Genomic DNA, 18815 nt, shown 5'->3' on the forward strand with positions numbered 1-18815 from the left:
GGAAAGGAGTGGGCCACGGAGCTCCAAGTGATCCTCATTGTTGCAATGCAAGTCCTGTTGATTGTATGAAGTTGGGGCGATGTTGACAAGACTAAATGAGTGGTCCTTGTTTGAGGTTCTCATAAGCAGAGGACCGATTCTCGAGGTCAAAGGAGACGAGCCGAAGCTCGGTTTCGCACCAACCGAACTTGGCTGGAATCCCTCTGGCCGAGCGGACATTGGGACAGGTGACGGCCCCTTCGTGCTTCTCAGCTGTGTGACCAGGATAACCTAAAGAGGTGTAAGGAGAGAGAGGATAGATGAAACCCTACATGACAACGTCCGTACATTCATACATCCACCTGTTATCCTCCCTCACATCGACTCATTCTCGAAACAATGCATGGTCTCTTATTCCTAAATAACAATGTAACATGACATCGACTCATTCTCGAAACAATGCATGGTCTCTTGATTCCTTAATAACAGTGTAACATGACACAGAACCTCCACCAAACATGTGTATAACTCTTTTTTTACTCTTTTATCAGAAACACAGGATTTGCTTCCGCACTTGATACATACATACATACATAAAATTCAATTACACTAGACATAAAAAGTGCGGGACTAGTATTCATAAAAAATTTGAACCAATCAGAATAGTATTCTTCACCGAGAACGGTGAGCTTCCTTATCGCATTCTGCTCAGATCCTGCTAGCTGCATTCACCTGTCATTCCATGGCTCGCACCAAGCAGACCGCTCGCAAGTCGACTGGCGGTAAGGCTCCGCGCAAGCAACTGGCCACCAAGGCAGCCCGGAAGTCCGCCCCTGTCACCGGCAGCGTGAAGAAGCCCCACCGCTTCAGGCCCGGCACTGTGGCCTTGCGTGAGATCAGGAAGTATCAGAAGAGCACGGAGCTGCTCATCCGCAAGCTGCCCTTCCAGAGGCTGGTGCGCGAGATCGCGCAGGATTTCAAGACGGATCTTCGCTTTCAGAGCTCTGCGGTGTTGGCCTTACAAGAGGCAAGCGAAGCCTACCTGGTAGGTCTGTTTGAGGACACCAATCTGTGCGCCATCCACGCCAAGCGTGTGACCATCATGCCTAAGGACATTCAGCTGGCTCGCCGAATACGAGGGGAGCGCGCATAAACTGTGGTGTGTTCTGATCAATCGGTGTATCTATACACCACCACTATTCCTAGGTTTGTCCTCTCTCTTGCCCTTCCTGCGATTAGAGGTGTTGTCTTGTTCGTGTAAGTTCAATCTGTACATTAACATTTCACAACTGATAAAGGTCATGCATCGAGATGGGCCTTCTTTGGATGCATGGTCATACCCATTGCACTCATGCTTAGTACGATGAGTGGTTGACCATTGCTGGGATTGTCTGTAGCATTTCGGCTTTTGTCTCAAGTCTAGGTTATTGAATTGATGGAATCATTGTATTTGCGAGTTGTAGAGAAGAATTTAGCCCTTCTGCTCACATTTAGATTTGTGTCAACAATTGAGTAGCTTGCTTGGAGGACAATTGGACCATTGATCTATAATGCAATAAGGCCAATGATCTATACTTCTTGTTAGTGGTAGTGGAAGTTTGATTCTTGTGAAGAAACATTCTGTTGCGCTTCTCAAGTGGCACAAGATAATGTGGTTCGGCCGATTTTGCACAAGTGAAGATGGGCCTTCTTTCCCTTCAAGGTTTGTTGAAGTGGCTACTGGTGACAGTTATGTCGATATGGACAAGATAGAAAATGATGTAGCTGATTGGTTTGATTGCAATGCGTCGTTAGCACGGATCTTAGGTTGATTTGATTACAATAAAACTTACTCCATGAGTGCTATGCATAGTTGACATGTATCATAAATTCATAGATGGATGTCTTTGTAGGTTGGATGGGTTCAGTCAATGATAAGCATAACATTCATCGTTCTTTCACTTCATGGAGAGGCATCTTTACTTAAATGTCTCCCTCTATTTTTGATATATATGTACATACATACATACTTATATATAATATATATATATGTATATATATACACATATATGTAATATAAATGTACAAGAAAGAGAGAGATAGAGATTGCAAAGTGATCTCTAGAAAAAGCTCATTTCAATCTATAGTTTGATGTCAAAGAAGCAAAGATAGGAGTAGAAGGGATGGAGGGGGTCCTCTTGTTGCTTGTAGGATGTCTTGAGAGAGAGGGAGAGGGTATTTAGATGGATGATGGCGAGAAGATGGCCACACCACTAGCTTGTTGTACCATGAGATGTTACAATGAAAGAATCAAGGTTTCTCCCCTTCCAAGGTTTGATTCTTTCCTTGACTAGCGAATCCATTTATCTTGCCATGACATCACCCCACATACCTCTTTATTCTCACCAATGTTCACAGAGAATTTTTTTTTCTCAAATCTTAAAACTTGTAATTTTAAAATTTACAAGTTTTTTTTCAATATTTATAGGTTTTTTCATTAAAATATAATTGAAATGCTTAAAATTTTGTTGATCTTTAAAATTGCAAAAATAAAATTTACAATTGAGATCATGAATTTTGCTCAATGCATTACAACGCGAGGAGGGGGTCCCTCTAATTGGTTGCTTGTATTTCTTTGCACAATTGGTAGTTCATTCGGGGGAGAGAGAGAGAGCCTAGATGAATCAAACTTCCACTACCACTAACAAGAAGTATAGATCATTGGCCTTATTGCAGTGTAGCTCAGTGGTCCAATTGTTGTCTAAGCAAGCTACCCAATTGTTGACACAAACCTAAATGCAATCAAAAGGGCTAAATTCTTCTCTACAACTCACAAACACAATGATGCCATTAATTCAATAGAGATTTGGTGAGGCGAGAGAGGGGGGGTGGTTGTTATGGTGTTACCAAGAGAAAAGCGTAGTTAAAATAGAAAAATGAGGTTGGTCTTGGATCCTAGTTCAAGCATCTAGGGGCTAATCCATTGCCTCTTGTGAAGAACAAGCCCTAGTATCACCACTTTGAGTCACAGTAATTGATGATAGAAAAATACGTATACTTGAATTTGCTTGGTTGAATAAATGTAGATTAGTGTAGCGCTCTCACCACATCACGGCTTATCAAGCATAGTCATGTCTGTGACAGTGAAAACAAAGGAAAACCTCACTTGGAAAACTTTAAGGTAAATTTATATTATATACCTAGATAAATCCAAGAACATGTTCAAATTCATCTTTTAGAAATGTGCATGTTATATACTCATGGTAGTTAATCCACAAGACTGTAACTATCAACTCCATTATGCATAGTGTAGACTAGATACGACATCTCTACTAATGTCATTATTGCCTAATAGTGGATGTAGAACTTTGTATCAAGATATGCTCACACGCACTCCATACACACACACACTCAACACACACACACACACATAGGAGCATATATTCACACAAAGTCCTTCGTATTGAGTTTCTAGTTAATCCACAAGATTATAAAACTATCAACTCCATTACGCATAATATGGACTAGATACTATGACATCCCTATTAACGTCATTATTGCTCAATAGTGGGTGTAGAACTCTGTATCAAAATATGCTCTCACACACACACATATAGGAGCATTTATTCACACAAAGCCTTTCATATTGAGTTTTTGTCAGACCTTCGGAGATGCAGGGCAAACTCAATCATAATGAAGTCTAGCACTAAGGGAAGTGGCAAATAGAAAGAATTAGTACAGCAAATAAGTAGTTGATAGGGCAAATGCACCATTAAAGATAGAAAGCATCAGCACAATATTAATTGAGCACAATATTAATTGGTTGCAACTCGGATGAAAACTTCACAATGTGAAATTTAAATGGTCGCTAATATGGCTAAATTATATATCTAGATGAATCTAGGAACATGTCCAAATTCACCTTTTAGGAATGTGCATGTTATATACTCATAAGACTATAGAACTATCAACTCTATTATGCATAGTATGGAGTAGATACTACGACATCCTCACTAATGTCATCAATGTCCAATATTGGGTATAGAGTTCTGTATCAAGATATGATCTCACACACACGCACATAAGAGCATATATTCACACAAAGCCTTTCAAAGAGAGTTTTTGTTAAACCTTTGGAGATGCAGGGCAGACTCAGCCATAATGAAGCCTAGCACTAAGGAAAGTTGCAAATAGAAAGAATTAGTACAGTAAATAAGTAGTTGATAGGATAAATGCATCGCTAAAGATAGAAAGAATTAGCACGATATCAATTGGCCATAACTCGGATGAAAACTTCACAATGTGAAATCTACATGTGCGCTAATACGGTTGAATTATATACCTCGATGAATCTAGGAACATGCCCAAATTTACCTTTAGGAATGTGCATGTTATATACTTGTGGTAGTCAACCCACAAGACTATATAACTATCAACTCCATTATGCATAGTATAGACTAGATACTATGACATCCCCACTAATGTCATCAATGCCCAATAGTGAGTGTAGAACTCTGTATCAAGATATGCTCTTTCTCACACACACATAAGAGCATATATTCATACAAAACTCTTCGTACTGAGTTTCTGTCAAACATCAAGAGATGCAGGGCAAACTCAACCATAATGAAGCCTAGCACTAAGGGAAGTAGCAAATAGAAAGAATTAGTAGAGCAAATAAGTAGTTGATAGAGAAAATGCACCGCTAACGATAGAAAGAATTAGCACAATATCAACTACTCGGACGAAAACTTCACAATGTGAAATTTACATGTCCGCTAATATGGTTGAATTATATACCTAGGAATGTGCATGCTACATACTCATGGTAGTCAACCCACAAGACTATATAACTATTAACTCCATTATGCATAGTATGGACTAGATACTACGACATCCCCACTAACGTCATCAATGCCCAATAGTGGGTGTAGAACTCTGCATCAAGATATGCTCTCACATATGCACTCCACACACACACACGCACATACAAGCATATATTCACACAAAGCTCTTTGTCGAGAGTTTTTGTCAAACCTCTAGAGGCAAATGCACCGTTAAAGATAGAAAGAATTAGCACAATATCAACTAGCCACAACTCAGACGAAAACTTCACAATGTGAAATTTGCATGTTTGCCAATACGACTGAACTATATACCTAGATGAATCTAAGAAAATGCCCAAATTCACCTTTTAGGAATGTGCATGTTATATACCCATGGTAGTCAACCCACAAGACTATATAACTATCCAACTCCATTATGCATAGTATGGACTAGATACTACATCCCCACTAACGTCATCAATGCCCAATAGTGGGTGTAGGTGCATGCTCTCTTAACAAACGATTCCAGGTGGTCGAATTAGTCTGCCCCAGAATTCCTTTAACTTAAATGAATAGGTCCTAATGCACTAATGAGCTACAAACACAATATGCTTGCACTCGTATTTGCTTCCCCCCTGTTTTTCTTGCCTGCTGTCCAGAGTCAAAATTGGCCACCAGGTCCTTGGCATGCAAACCCCATTGCAGTTAAAGTTGGGCTTTGACAGAACCACAGCCCAACCTCATAATCTGCCTGAACAGACCAGACCCCCCAATTGCAGCCTCCTGCAGGCCCAAAAAAGACTCACATGTTCTGCAACTTGCCATGACTATGCAGTATGTCCCTACTGTGGCATTCTGGAAACTACCACCACTCCCCTTCACTACTACCTGGATGACTTATCCACTGCCCTGGCATCCACTCTCACCCCATGTGCTGCATATAAGCAGGTACAGCATAGAACACACCTGTGCAATATAATTTTACAGTATTGACAGAAAGGACTCAATCCAACAGTTAAACTTGTTCAAAGAGCAGCCACATTTACGTGAAGGAGCAGATAACGATTATGGTGTTACAGGGGCAGAAAGTACCACGTGGTGCCAAAAGACAGAACCAGGGGTGACTAAACAAAGACAAGGGATTCATGGAGTTAATTAAAGCAAAATGATAACAGGTCCTTCCATGGCAAGACAGTCACCATCACTTGCTGGGCCTTCTCCTGATTAACTATGTACAAAAATGACTAAGACCCTGCTGCACCTGGCATAAAACATGATTTGAAGTACACAAGTACTTTCAGAGATACAGGTTTGAAAACAAAAATAAATCATGTAATCATGTAATGGCAAATCATCAGTTTTATTTTTCTCCCTTTTATTTTTTCCAGCCACTTGCAATTGTTAGTACAGAAGATGCAAAATCACTTACAAAGGGACCAAGGACCAAAAATAATACCACTCTACCACAATCACACCAATTCAACAATTTCTCCTCCAATCAATCAGAGGTATTTAGGCAAGATGCAAAATGCAGGCGCACCTACCCTCCCCAACCTCATCAGCAATGCAAGGAGCAATGACCTTGCCATCAGGAAAGCACCGCAGTCTGCTTTGAATCAAATCTTCGACAAAGTCATCCAGCTTTTCTACAGTGACACTAGGCATCACCACAGCATGTGCAATCTTGCCTTGACAAGCGAGTTGCCACTTCCGAACAAATGCCTCCTCTTGTGGTCTTTCAAAAACTACAGTGCTGCTTAGTTCATTCAGCATAACACCAAAACCTGCACTTTGCAACCGATCTTTCAGATAGTGAGCATTTCGAAGGCATCGCTGCACCTCCTTTTGGAATCCTCGATAACCCTTCCTGTTCAATGTATACCAAAGAAAAATGGGTGCATGCCCATTCCTACTTCCCATGATGGTCGCATCCCGTGATGCAAGATACTCCACATTCCTCGATAGCGCATTGATGTGTTCAATTCTTGTAATTTGAACTCCACATGGCATTGGGCATCCCACGAACTTGTGTCCAGAAACACTGACGCTACCGATCGGTTTCTTGAAAGACACCTTTGGAGCCTACACATGACACAAGATTAGAAAAATTAGGCTAGAGCCTCCATAAAAACAAACATATCAATAAAGATAGAAGAAGCTATGTGATGTAACAAACATAACTAGGAAGATACAGGCATTGAAGAAGCTATGCGATGTACCTGTTTAACAAAAGGCATCATGAGTCCAAACAAGGCACCATCACAGTGAATAAAAAAACGATCTTCACTAAAACCAGTCTCCAATAAAGTTTTGATCACTAGGTCTAAATCATCTACTGCTCCTTTCACAGTAGTCCCTGCTCGTCAAAAACAAAACCCGCATAACTCAATTTATGAGATGGAAAAATAAAGGCACCTAGCAACAACACTTGGCACATTTGTGCTTGCCCTACACTGCATAACCATTCCAGAAAACAGGTAGCATACTCAAAAGAACTAGACCCTCACCAATGTTAACGTTAAGTATGGCAGGTTTGTCCTTTCTCTCCTCCAGCTTGGACCTCAAATCAGCACAATCGATCTCACCCGAATCGAGTGTGTCCACCTTCACTACCTCCATTCTATACATCCGTGCAGCCTTGAAAACAGAGTAGTGGGATTCTTTGGATGCATAAAGAATGCCTTCTGGAAACACCTCCCTCCTGACCACACATCCAAGCAGTACAGACGACAAGTTAATATCTTGCATCCCAAATCTCCAAAGATGAAGAATGGGACCCAATAAATCACCCATCTCAATGCTCATTTGTAGCTTCTGAACTTCTGTAACAAAACTCTAAGATGTACCCGACAAGTATGCCATGTAGATTTCCCTCTGTGCCACAATTGGTGATATATCCCCAGTAATCAGTCTTTTCCAAATCCCAAAGGCGGGCAAACCAGTCCAATACTCCAACCTCGAACTGTCTTGAGTGTACACCATAATTGCTTTCTATGAATGGATCGCCCAGGTTGTTTATAGAGAAATGTTGCAATTGTGATAATGCCCCATAATCAAAGTCCAAATTGTAAGGATAACCTGCCATTATTAAACAATCAGTCTGCTAAACTCCCCTTTAATTCTTAACCACCAAGAACCAAAATATCAGTAAGAAAGGACAGGGGGATGTATAAACCATAGTCAGATCACTGTTTTACAATTTGCAAGCATCTGCTATACAACAAAACATGCACAAAGGATTCCAAAATGAACAGGCTAGAGGCAGCTAAAATTTTGGAAGCATGATAAGTCACATGCTTATGGGGCATATAAACTTTACCAACTATATGGTGACTTTAAATAACAAAAGTAGACATCATCTCCATCAAATAACATAAGGAATAGCTCACACATAACTACAATCAACGAAGAAGGGCCCCTGCCAGAGGCTAAGATTCTATAAGACACTGTTGCCCAGCATTTCTTTAAAATTACATCTATCTAACTGTTCTGTCATAATGGAATAACTGAACCATGGAATGGCCTCTCACCACGTCTCCTGAATTGATCAGATCAACCTCAAAATAATCACTAGCATCACAGAAACTTCATGGATTAACCCAATTTCTAAGTAGAAAGCACCAGCTTCAAGTAAACTTAAGCCCCACTATAAAACTGACAGTTTCAAACTGCAGACAGGATCACTGCAAGTGAATCACAAACCTCTTACTCAACAAGAGTAAGAGTCAGATATCAGGGCTGTTGAACAACCAAGCATGGGATTAACCTTTGATAAGAGAGTTAAAAATCAACCTGTTAGAAGAAGGGTGGACACTTTGAAGTGGAGGAAGAAACGTCAAATTAAAAACCAAAACTTGGGTAGGCTTCTGCACTGAAGTGTTATATCACCTGCATTTGAGGAACTCTACTAAGGATGGGTCTGCATCATTGCATTGATGGAAGTCCAGAGGGCTTAGGCCAGTGCGTGAGGTGGCCAAATGCAAGGGTATTTCACCTTCTAACACGTTCTCCATAACAAAGGACAGAGGAACAACAAATCCAAGCTTAGCTCAGAGGCGATGTAGAGACCTGGAAGCCATTGATGAAGTGACAAGGAGCGAGGAAAGGACAGAGGAACAAGCAGCCCAAACTTAGCTCAGAGGCGGCGTAGAGATATGGAGGCCATTGATGAAGTGACTAAGGGTTCCAATCCAACAACCATTCCCTCTGGCTTTTCCTCTGAAGAGGGAAGAGTACAGTGACAGCAAACCCCAGCCTCCTGCCCCACCCATACATACCCTTTGTGATTTCCAACACAAAATCCTCTGATCCCGTAGGATCCTTCACACTACATCATTAACATAGCATCTCTAGGGGTCACAATTCCTCGGCTGCAGACAGGCATGGAGCCCAAAGGGGTGTTTTGTGAACAGATGTCCCAAACTAGGCTTTTTGAAACGATCCCTAAGCGTCATGGTCCTAGGTCACCAGAATGTAAATCCCAGCCATTAAATCAAGTAGAATTTGTGACAGCTCAGTGCCGTCAAGGTCACAGGACATCAGAACCAACATGGTCGTACTATGGTCCTCCGCTTCTCTGCAGGAAGATGACCTAGATTCGTACAAAACAGCTGCTGCAGAAAACATTCTCCTGAAGCAGATCTGGCACAAAAACATGAATCACTGGGTCGCTATCATTCAAGATTTCTTGCTGAAGCTGATCTGGTGATTATGCATGTTTCCCATCACCTCCTGCAACCTTGACAGCAGAGAATAGACAAGTAGTACCATGATAGCCATTGCGGAAGACCTAAGCATGAGTCAAAGACAACAGAAGCAGCTGCCTAACATTACATCTAAGCAAGAAAGCTGCAGAGACCTGGAAAAACAGCACATTGAGGGTAGGATCTTCGGCTAAGGTCACCAAAAAAGCAAGATCTAGCAGCCAGGGACCCCAACATCTCCTTACCTAGATGGTACTTTGTGCGCTCCACCAGGGTTCGGCGATAACGCGCCAGAACCGCCGCCATGTAGGCCTCCTTGTCGCCTGTAACCTCGTCATTAAGGCCAGGTTCTGTAATGGAGAGGCAGTCGTGATGCATGTTGCGGCCGAGGGGGACATACTCATCGCCATAGCCATTGCTGTTCTTGTCTCCTTCAACATTGTCATCGAGAGCGTGATGGCCATTGCCACGGGGACACCTGCCAATGCTAACCTCGCCATGGCCATTGACTTCACCATAGTCAAATCCGCCAAGCTTGCCCTCGACATAGCCACTACCTTCTGGAAAGCCAGTGGCGTTAACATGGCCATTAGCCGCGTCCTCGAGAAGGTTGGGTATAGGGGGTTCTGCTGGCAAAGGAGACGGAAAGGCCTTCAACGCGAGGTCACTGGGGCACGTAGAAATGCTTTCAACGGACACCATGGCTCGTTCTGATGAAATGGATGCCCTAAATGCGCAGCACAGTAGCACCGAAGAAGAATATGCAGGGCATGATACCCAGTGCTTAAATAATTTGAAAGAAAAAAAAAGAGGACTTTTTGACACCCACAAACTTACCAAAGGTTGCAATAAAGGTTAAATCATTAACCTTCCAAAGCTTAAAAATGAAGCCTACTTTTTAGCTCTAAAGCTACATGGCTCTACACATACATAACCTTTGGTAGATTTGTGGGTGTCATATATACTAGTGGCATGACTCGTCTCTGATGGGCAAGAGTATTCTTACATGCATAAAAACACAAACTCCTTCGTACATGCATAAAACACAAAATCCTCCTCGGGAAAGATTAGAGATAGGCCTTAAATTTGAAGCCCATTTTGAGCCTCATGATCCTCAACTTGGCAATCTATATATATATGAATTCTTTTCTTTGAATAAAGCACCAAACTTGGCATAAATATACATCTAGCATTCCAACCCAATGTAGTGCTGACAATCTTAACACACGTGAGCAAAGCATTAGAACAATCTTCGGGCGATTAGATTATCTCTCCAACTGCCAAAAAAATATATAAGATAATAACATTAGCTATTGCAAGATATAATTTTTAAAGAAAAAAAAGCTAAAAGCTAAAACCTTACAAAACTCATTCGGTGGATCAATAATTAAGATGAATGGCGTTTGAACACAGGCTCGTAGGCATTGAAAAATTTGTAATATTGAGTGCTGACGCATCGAAAGTCTTATTTATTAGGCTTTTCATAGTCTACAAACATTACGTGCACATGATCTGCAACCTTTCGCAATCTTAGATTGGAAATTTCAAGGAGCCCAAAGCTCTCATTGTTGTAAGTGTCTCAACCATACAGACCTAGCAATAATCTAGTGTGCCTCACGTGTAAAAGATGGACACTGATGGGTAGGCGTCTCTCTCTCTCTCTCTCTCTCTCTCTCTCTCTCTCTCTCTCTCTCTCTCTCTCTCTCTCTCTCTCTCTCTCTCTCTTGTGGAAAGAAAATAACCCAACTCTTAACCTACGCACATTGCTATGCCCAACAAAAACTTGAAGAGTATCTATTTGCCACACTATTACATGGCGTGTCCCTCGTCATCCCAATCACATTATAATCATTTTACACATCAAACATCATCTTGTGCATATCTTGCAATTAGTGTAGATCAAGAAACCTTGTGCATTACAAAAAGCTTGGTCAACTTACTGTGCTTTTGTAATAACCACATAATCATTGCGAGTTCTTACGATGCTGCCACACGGCCTTAAGATGCAAGCAAAGGTGGACCCTAACATTGCATCCATTCAAATTAGCCTCTCATTGTTGGGCATACCATGCAAATGTTGGGACCCCCCCTACATCCCACTTAGGAAGCTTGTCAACCACTTGTTCTTTTTCAAGTGTACTGCATTTGGCATACATGTCAACCAACACCATGCCGAGAGTACATTCCAGCAACATCTGACAAACAATGAGCCCATCATGAAATCGTTGGCACTTGGCATTTGCTCCTTTTCTGTTATAGGCCTTTAAGTTGCAAGCAAGAGGATTGAGTTTAGAAAGGAGCCCGGAGGTTCACCCCTTGTATATAGATGCAATGCAATGCAAGCAACCTTATCTATGAGAAGAGAGAGCTGTAAGCCATGGCACTTCCCCGAGCGGTGGTTCTACTTTTGGCCCTCTCCATCACGTTTTTGTCCAACTTTGCCAGAACCCCAACTCGCTAGCTTGGGTACTACCAAATCACCGTCCAATTTCAGCGCGTTGCCTTATTTTAACCCCGTCGTAGTCTCATCCCTCCAATGGTAGCATGTCCCCAACTCCATCAACCCCGTCCTACACCCCTCCTTCCTCTAGTGGTAGAGTTTGTATAGCTTTGGGAGGGTGCTGAGAGTGTGGGAAGAGCTCCCCCTAAATATATATATTTTTTAAGAGAAAGAGGGAGAAATAACTGTTATATAAAATTGTAAGTGACTTCTATTAATTGATCCAATTCCGATCCTCCTTGTTGTATGTCTTGTTGAGACAATTGATTGAAGACATAGAAGAGTTGGCCGAAAAACCTCACAACCTGCAGGTGTTTAAAGCTTTCCCCTCTCTTGGCTCATTCTATCTTCTTTCCCCAACATTAATCTGGCCACCCAAGGATGGAATCAAACACCTAATCCAGATACATTGCTCTCTCTCTCTCTCTCTCTCTCTCTCTCTCTCTCTCTCTCTCTCTCTCTCTCTCTCTCCTCTCTCTCTCTCTCGCTCTCTCTCTCTCTCACACACACACACACACACGTAGATACATTACACACACTTCTATCTTCTTTCCCCTGCATTAATCTGGCCACCCAAGGCTTGCATCAAACACCTAATTCAGATACATTGCTCTCTCTCTCTCTCTCTCTCTCTCTCTCTCTCTCTCTCTCTCTCTCTCTCTCTCTCTCTCTCTCTCTCTCTCTCTCAAACACACACATATTAGCACCTCTCTCCATTCATATTAAAACCTCACATTGTTCTTGATCCGTATCCCCATCAACAAATCTCCTTGGCGAGACCTTACACAACCATTAGGTAAATGCATGCAGCAATACACAACCATTAAGTAAAGACAAGTAGCGATATTGTTATCATATGACACCTAGCTTAATGAACCACCACATGAAGAAAAGCAATCACGCATGCAAGTATGCTTCTCGAATTTTAGAAATTTAGACTTTGTATGAGAGCATTTAGAGATCAGTGCACTAATCAAGGGACTAATGCGAGGTTTTGAGTATTGAAAGAAAGTTGGTTCATGAAGTGCATGATCTTAACGTGAAAACTCGTTCACTAATTATATTGTATGTTGAGGAGATGGAGAAAAATGGAGTTGAGAGAAACAAAATCGGTGTGTATAATCAATTGATTAAAGATAAGCATGATCTGTTACGTAGCTCACCATCGGAAAGCTAACAAGTCTAGCCTTATAGCAATCAACACTGCCATCTGGCTTTCGTTTCAACTTAAAAACCCACTTACATCCAATGGCCTTTTTACCAATAGGCAAATCACACAAAGACCATGTACCATTCTTCATTATAGCATCATATTCACTTTGCATTGCAGCCAACCAATTTTCTGAATTTTGTGCCTCATCAAATGAAAGAGGTTCTTCCTCTTCACACATACTAGACACAGCCAAAGCATAACAATCTGATGTATAAGAGGCATGCTGAAAACCTGAACGAGTACGACTAGTCATAGGAGCATCAATCTTACTATCACGCAAGGTTTGCACCAGCCATACTAGACACAGTCAAAGCATAACAATCTGATGTATAAGAGGCATGCTGAAAACCTGAACGAGTACGACTAGTCATAGGTGCATCAATCTTACTATCACGCAAGGTTTGCACCAGCCATTTAAGCATACCTCTAGCCTGCTCATTTTCAGCCCTATCCTCATGAATTACATCTTGTAAATCTGCATCAGAAATAGGCTGATCTATGATGTCATTTGAATTCTGCATAGGCTGAATATTTGCCTCATTAGGACTTACATTTGAATTCCCACCTGTAAACAGAGGCAACAATGTATCAAATACATCCCGTGAGCTCACACCTATCTCTTTGGTATATGATAACAAAGGCTGCACAGCATCTTCCACAAAAACAACATCTCAACTAATCAAGATACGCTTTGACTGCGGATGATACAATCTGTAACCCTTGCTTTTAGCACTATAACCAACAAAAATGCATTTGACAGCCTTATCATCCAATTTTCTACATTGTTGCACAGGCACTAAAGCATAGGCCAAGCAACCAAAGATACGCAAGTGACCAATAGAAGGCTTCCTGCCATGCCAAGCTTCGTATGGAGTAATAGATTGCAAGGCCTTAGTGGGACACCTGTTGAGTACATATGCAACACACATGACAGCCTCAAGCCAAAACGCATGTGGCAAAGCTTGGCTCTTGACCATACATCGTGCCATCTCCATAAGTGACTTGTTTTTCCTCTCAGCAACACCATTTTGCTGAGGGGTATACGGCACTGTACATTGGTGTTTTATTCCACGACTAGCCAGAAATGCATCAAACTCTTTAGACATGTACTCCCCCCCTCGATCAGAACGGAGGGTGCCCACAGTACAATTGGATACATTTTCAACCATAAGAAAAAACTGTTTAAAGCACAAAAACACTTCGGACTTTGCCTTCAGTGGATATACCCATGCATGCCTTGAGTAATCATCAATGAAAGTCATGAAGTACAAGTGTTTACCAAATGATGGAGTTTGCATAGGCCCACATACATCACTATGTACAAGTTGCAATTTGCGAGTGGCCCGCACAGAACCATCCTTTGGAAACGCAAAACGCTGCATTTTGCCCAAAATACAGCCTTCACAAACATGTTTCAATGGTGCCTCAAGAGGGGGCAATGAAGCAACCATATCAAATTTATGCAAACGCAGCAAACTAGCAAAGTTCAGATGACCAAAACAAGCATGCCATAGTTTTGCATCTGAAACTGCCTTTTCATCAGAAACTGCATTTGCTGAATCTTCCACACACTTGTCATAAGAATTGAGCCTATACAGCCCACGAAACAAGGTGCCAGATACAATAATCGTATCACCAGAAGAACAGTACATCTGTCATCCACAAATTTGACTACAAGTCCAAGTCTAGCAAGCGCAGAGACAGACAATAGATTCTTCTTTATCCCTGGCACATACAAAGCATCTGAAAGTGTGAAAGCGCTACCATTTGCAGTAGTAAGCATAATTTTACCAATGCCCTTCACTGGGTAAGAAGCATTATTGGCACATGTGACAGTATTCCCGTTAGGGAGACAGCCTCAAGAGAAGTGAACATATCACGATGCGAGGTAATGTGCTTTGTAGCACCACTGTCAAAATACCATACATGAGAGTCAACAGAAACTGCCAAACATGCATCATGTACAGATGGGTCATACTGGCAATACACGCTAAACGCCCATTCTGTATCCTGCACAACATTTGCAGAATCTGCATTTGTAGAAGCATCCGCTATTGTGGCTACATTTGACTCTTTCTTCTTTGCCTCTTTAGCCTTTAGCTTAGGGCAATTCTTAATGACATGATCATTTGCCTTACAATAGTTGCACCTGGTCTTTTTCTTACCTTTATCAAGAGCCTTCTCAGACTTATTGTTGCTACTTGTGGAAGGAGAAGAAGTTGAAGACCTACTAATAGGAGAAGAAACAGTGGAAGGGGCTGTCTTACCACTTCTTCTCTGTTGTTGGGCAGCAATAAATGCTTGATCAACTGCACGCTGCCTGGCCCTGTTTTGCCTGGACTGCGCTTCTTGCAAGAGCTTGTTGACTAAAGTATCATACTTGACAGCATCAGGTCTGTCCTCATTAAGAAGTCTCCACGTGGAAGCAAAAGTCTGATATGTCTCAGGTAAAGCATCAAGAACAGTCTGCACAAGAGAATGATAAGGAATAATCTCACCTGCAGAAATCAACTGCTCTTTGAGATCTTTAATCTTAGAAAGAAAAACATTCATGTCATCATCTTCTTGCATAATCTTCAATTCTAGCTCTTTACGCAGGTAAGCGATTTTTGCCTCGTTATTACGACCTGCATACAAACCAGCTAGAATATCCCAAGCCTGTTTTGCTGTTTTAGCTAAACGAATATGTGGGGTGATGTTACGTTTGACAGAAAGTGCAATCAAGGCATGAGCCTGCGCATCTTTACCACCCCAACGAGCTTGTTCAGTAGTGGGTAAAACAACAGCAACAGTAGAGCTGCTAGAACCTGCAACATCCTCAAACAACAGATCCTACATCCACAGAACCTGGACGTACATCCGTACCCTGCACAATGTTCCACACTCCTTTTGCAACCAAAACATGCTGCATCATGTATGCCCAAAGTGGGTAGTTGCTGTCTCCATCTACTAGTTTGTCTTCAGTAGACAACATGCGAAATACATCATTGCTGTTATCAGTCATGGCCACTGACTGAAACTGATGCAAAAGCTACTTGTAATGAAGAAAAGACTGAACAGAAGACAACTTGTGCTATGTAGCACGGTCCACAATAGAACACGTATGCCTGTTTTGCAGAAAACTGCACTGTCGAAATTTCTGCAGAAAATGACGAAAACACCTGTGCAGAACTTGAAATGCAAAAACGGAGCCCGAAACGACCTCAGATGCAAATTATGAGAACGCCAAGCCCTTTGGGCTTATTTGCAGAGTATAGGGACCTGCAAGCGCTCGTGAAAACTCACCTCAATCGGAGAACGTGAGTCGGAGGGTGCTGGCGGCGTAGCCCTGGGAGCCGATGCCTGCTCTGATACCAATTGTTGGAATTAGGGTTGCAGGAAAGCACACAAAGCTTGGAGAAGAAGAAGCAAGAATGCACACAACACAAAGTGTATTAGATTGTGTCAATGTACAAAAGATAAGTTAGCCCTAGAATGATGGGCGTATATACAAGCCGGGGGAAAAAACCTCCTAAAGAGGGAAAAAGTACCCCGGCGGTCCTAAGTGTGTTCACACACATCACTGCCTATATATATGGCAACAATCATTAATGAAAAGACTCAAAATTAGAAGTCAAAGTAAAGCCTTAAGTTGATGCTCCCTCCCTTTTTTGGAAAAAATAATTATATATATTAATACTAACAACTCTTTGCAAAACGTCTACGTCATAGACTTAGAAGAGATACCTATTCTGCATACCAAACTTACATCAACGTTCATCATCCAGCACGTGACTCGGGCGGGTACATACTTCTTAAGCAAACTGACATGGAATACATTATGTACCCTTGAGAAGAAGTTTGTAGGCTAGATAGCCCACTTTCTTTATAATAGCATATGGCCTACAGTATCTGGGAGAGAGTTTCTTGTACTTCCCTAAGGATAAGGAACTTCTCTTTGGTCGTACTCGAATGAAGACCATATTTGATTCTTCAAACTCTCTCTCTGATCTCTTTTTATTAGCATATTGCTTTTGCCTATCTTGGGCTACCTTTATATCTTTATGGATTGATTGCATCTGCTGCTGGTCCATATCATCAAGCATTTGTCTGGACATCTCGACTTTGATCAATGGGTCGGACCAAGTCAACGGTGTAAGGCAATCTTGTCCATACAAAGCTTTGAAAGGACTCATCCCAATGCTTCAATGATAAGAAGTGTTGCAAGCAAATTCAACTAGATGCAAATGGCTTAACCACTTCTTGGGTTCCCTGCCGCACAGCATGACCGAAGGATATCTTCTATTACTTGGTTCACTCTTTCAGTCTGGCCATTTGTTTCGGGGTGATAGGCTGTGCTGAGATCCAAGAAAGTTCCTACTGCTTTAAATAATGCAGTCCAGAATTTCGATGTGAATTTGGGATCTCTATCACTTACTATCCTCCTGGCTAAGCCATGCAATCTGAAGATCTCTTTAAGGAAAACACTGGCAACATCCACTGTAGTGTATGTTTCTTTCACTGGAATCAAATGGGCAACTTTGGTTAACCTCTCAACTACCACAAAAATGGAGTTGTAACCTGATTGTACTGAAGGTAATCCAGTGACAAAGTCCATACTGATACATTTCCACTTCATCTGTTGAATGTCTAGAGGCTGCAGTTTCCTTGGCATCTTGACTCTCTCTGCCTTGACTCTCTGACACATTAAGCATTTCCACACATGATCAAGTACATCCTTTTTGAGTCCTAGCCAGAAGAAGCTTTTCTTCACAGACATATAGGTTTTTATAAACCCTAGATGTCTAGCTATCAGGCTATCATGGGCTTCTCTCAGAATTATTTCCTTTATTCCCTCATCATTGGGGATACATAGCCAATTATTATAATACATGCATCCTTCATCAAGAACTTGACTCATTTCTTGATGAGTCTTGCTTTCTTGCATTAGAAGGGTAGCAATAGGGACAAAGAATTTGTCATGCATGATTCTCTCCCCTGCTTCACTGATTAATGGATTTGACACCACTATAATTGCAATTAGTGTAGATCAAGAAACCTTGTGCATTACAAAAAGCTTGGTCAACTTACTGTGCTTTTGTAATAACCACATAATCATTGCGAGTTCTTACGATGCTGCCACACGGCCTTAAGATGCAAGCAAAGGTGGACCCTAACATTGCATCCATTCAAATTAGCCTCTCATTGTTGGGCATACCATGCAAATGTTGGGACCCCCCCTACATCCCACTTAGGAAGCTTGTCAACCACTTGTTCTTTTTCAAGTGTACTGCATTTGGCATACATGTCAACCAACACCATGCCGAGAGTACATTCCAGCAACATCTGACAAACAATGAGCCCATCATGAAATCGTTGGCACTTGGCATTTGCTCCTTTTCTGTTATAGGCCTTTAAGTTGCAAGCAAGAGGATTGAGTTTAGAAAGGAGCCCGGAGGTTCACCCCTTGTATATAGATGCAATGCAATGCAAGCAACCTTATCTATGAGAAGAGAGAGCTGTAAGCCATGGCACTTCCCCGAGCGGTGGTTCTACTTTTGGCCCTCTCCATCACGTTTTTGTCCAACTTTGCCAGAACCCCAACTCGCTAGCTTGGGTACTACCAAATCACCGTC

General features: G+C 41.8%; 2 protein-coding genes across 2 annotated transcripts; one reads left to right on the forward strand and one right to left on the reverse strand.

Annotated features, from left to right (window-relative positions):
* Nucleotides 1–652: 652 nt before the first annotated feature.
* On the forward strand, nucleotides 653–1852 carry LOC147612450 (histone H3.2-like). The gene has a single exon (XM_086782797.1). It carries the CDS (start codon nucleotides 722–724, stop codon nucleotides 1130–1132), a length of 411 nt encoding a protein of 136 aa, XP_086638923.1. The 5' UTR covers nucleotides 653–721; the 3' UTR covers nucleotides 1133–1852.
* A 4273-nt stretch (nucleotides 1853–6125) lies between these two features.
* On the reverse strand, nucleotides 6126–10291 carry LOC147612451 (serine decarboxylase-like). The gene is made up of 5 exons (XM_086783049.1): nucleotides 9733–10291; nucleotides 7631–7862; nucleotides 7292–7485; nucleotides 7004–7140; nucleotides 6126–6866 (listed from the first exon to the last, which is right to left on the reverse strand). Exons 1-5 carry the CDS (start codon nucleotides 10187–10189, stop codon nucleotides 6297–6299), a joined length of 1590 nt encoding a protein of 529 aa, XP_086639175.1. The 5' UTR covers nucleotides 10190–10291; the 3' UTR covers nucleotides 6126–6296.
* Between the last annotated feature and the right edge of the window lie 8524 nt (nucleotides 10292–18815).

Source organism: Cibotium barometz, chromosome 45 (assembly GCF_041138505.1).
Source record: "Cibotium barometz isolate CiBa-2024 chromosome 45, ASM4113850v1, whole genome shotgun sequence".
In the NCBI taxonomy this organism is placed as follows: domain Eukaryota; kingdom Viridiplantae; phylum Streptophyta; class Polypodiopsida; order Cyatheales; family Cibotiaceae; genus Cibotium; species Cibotium barometz.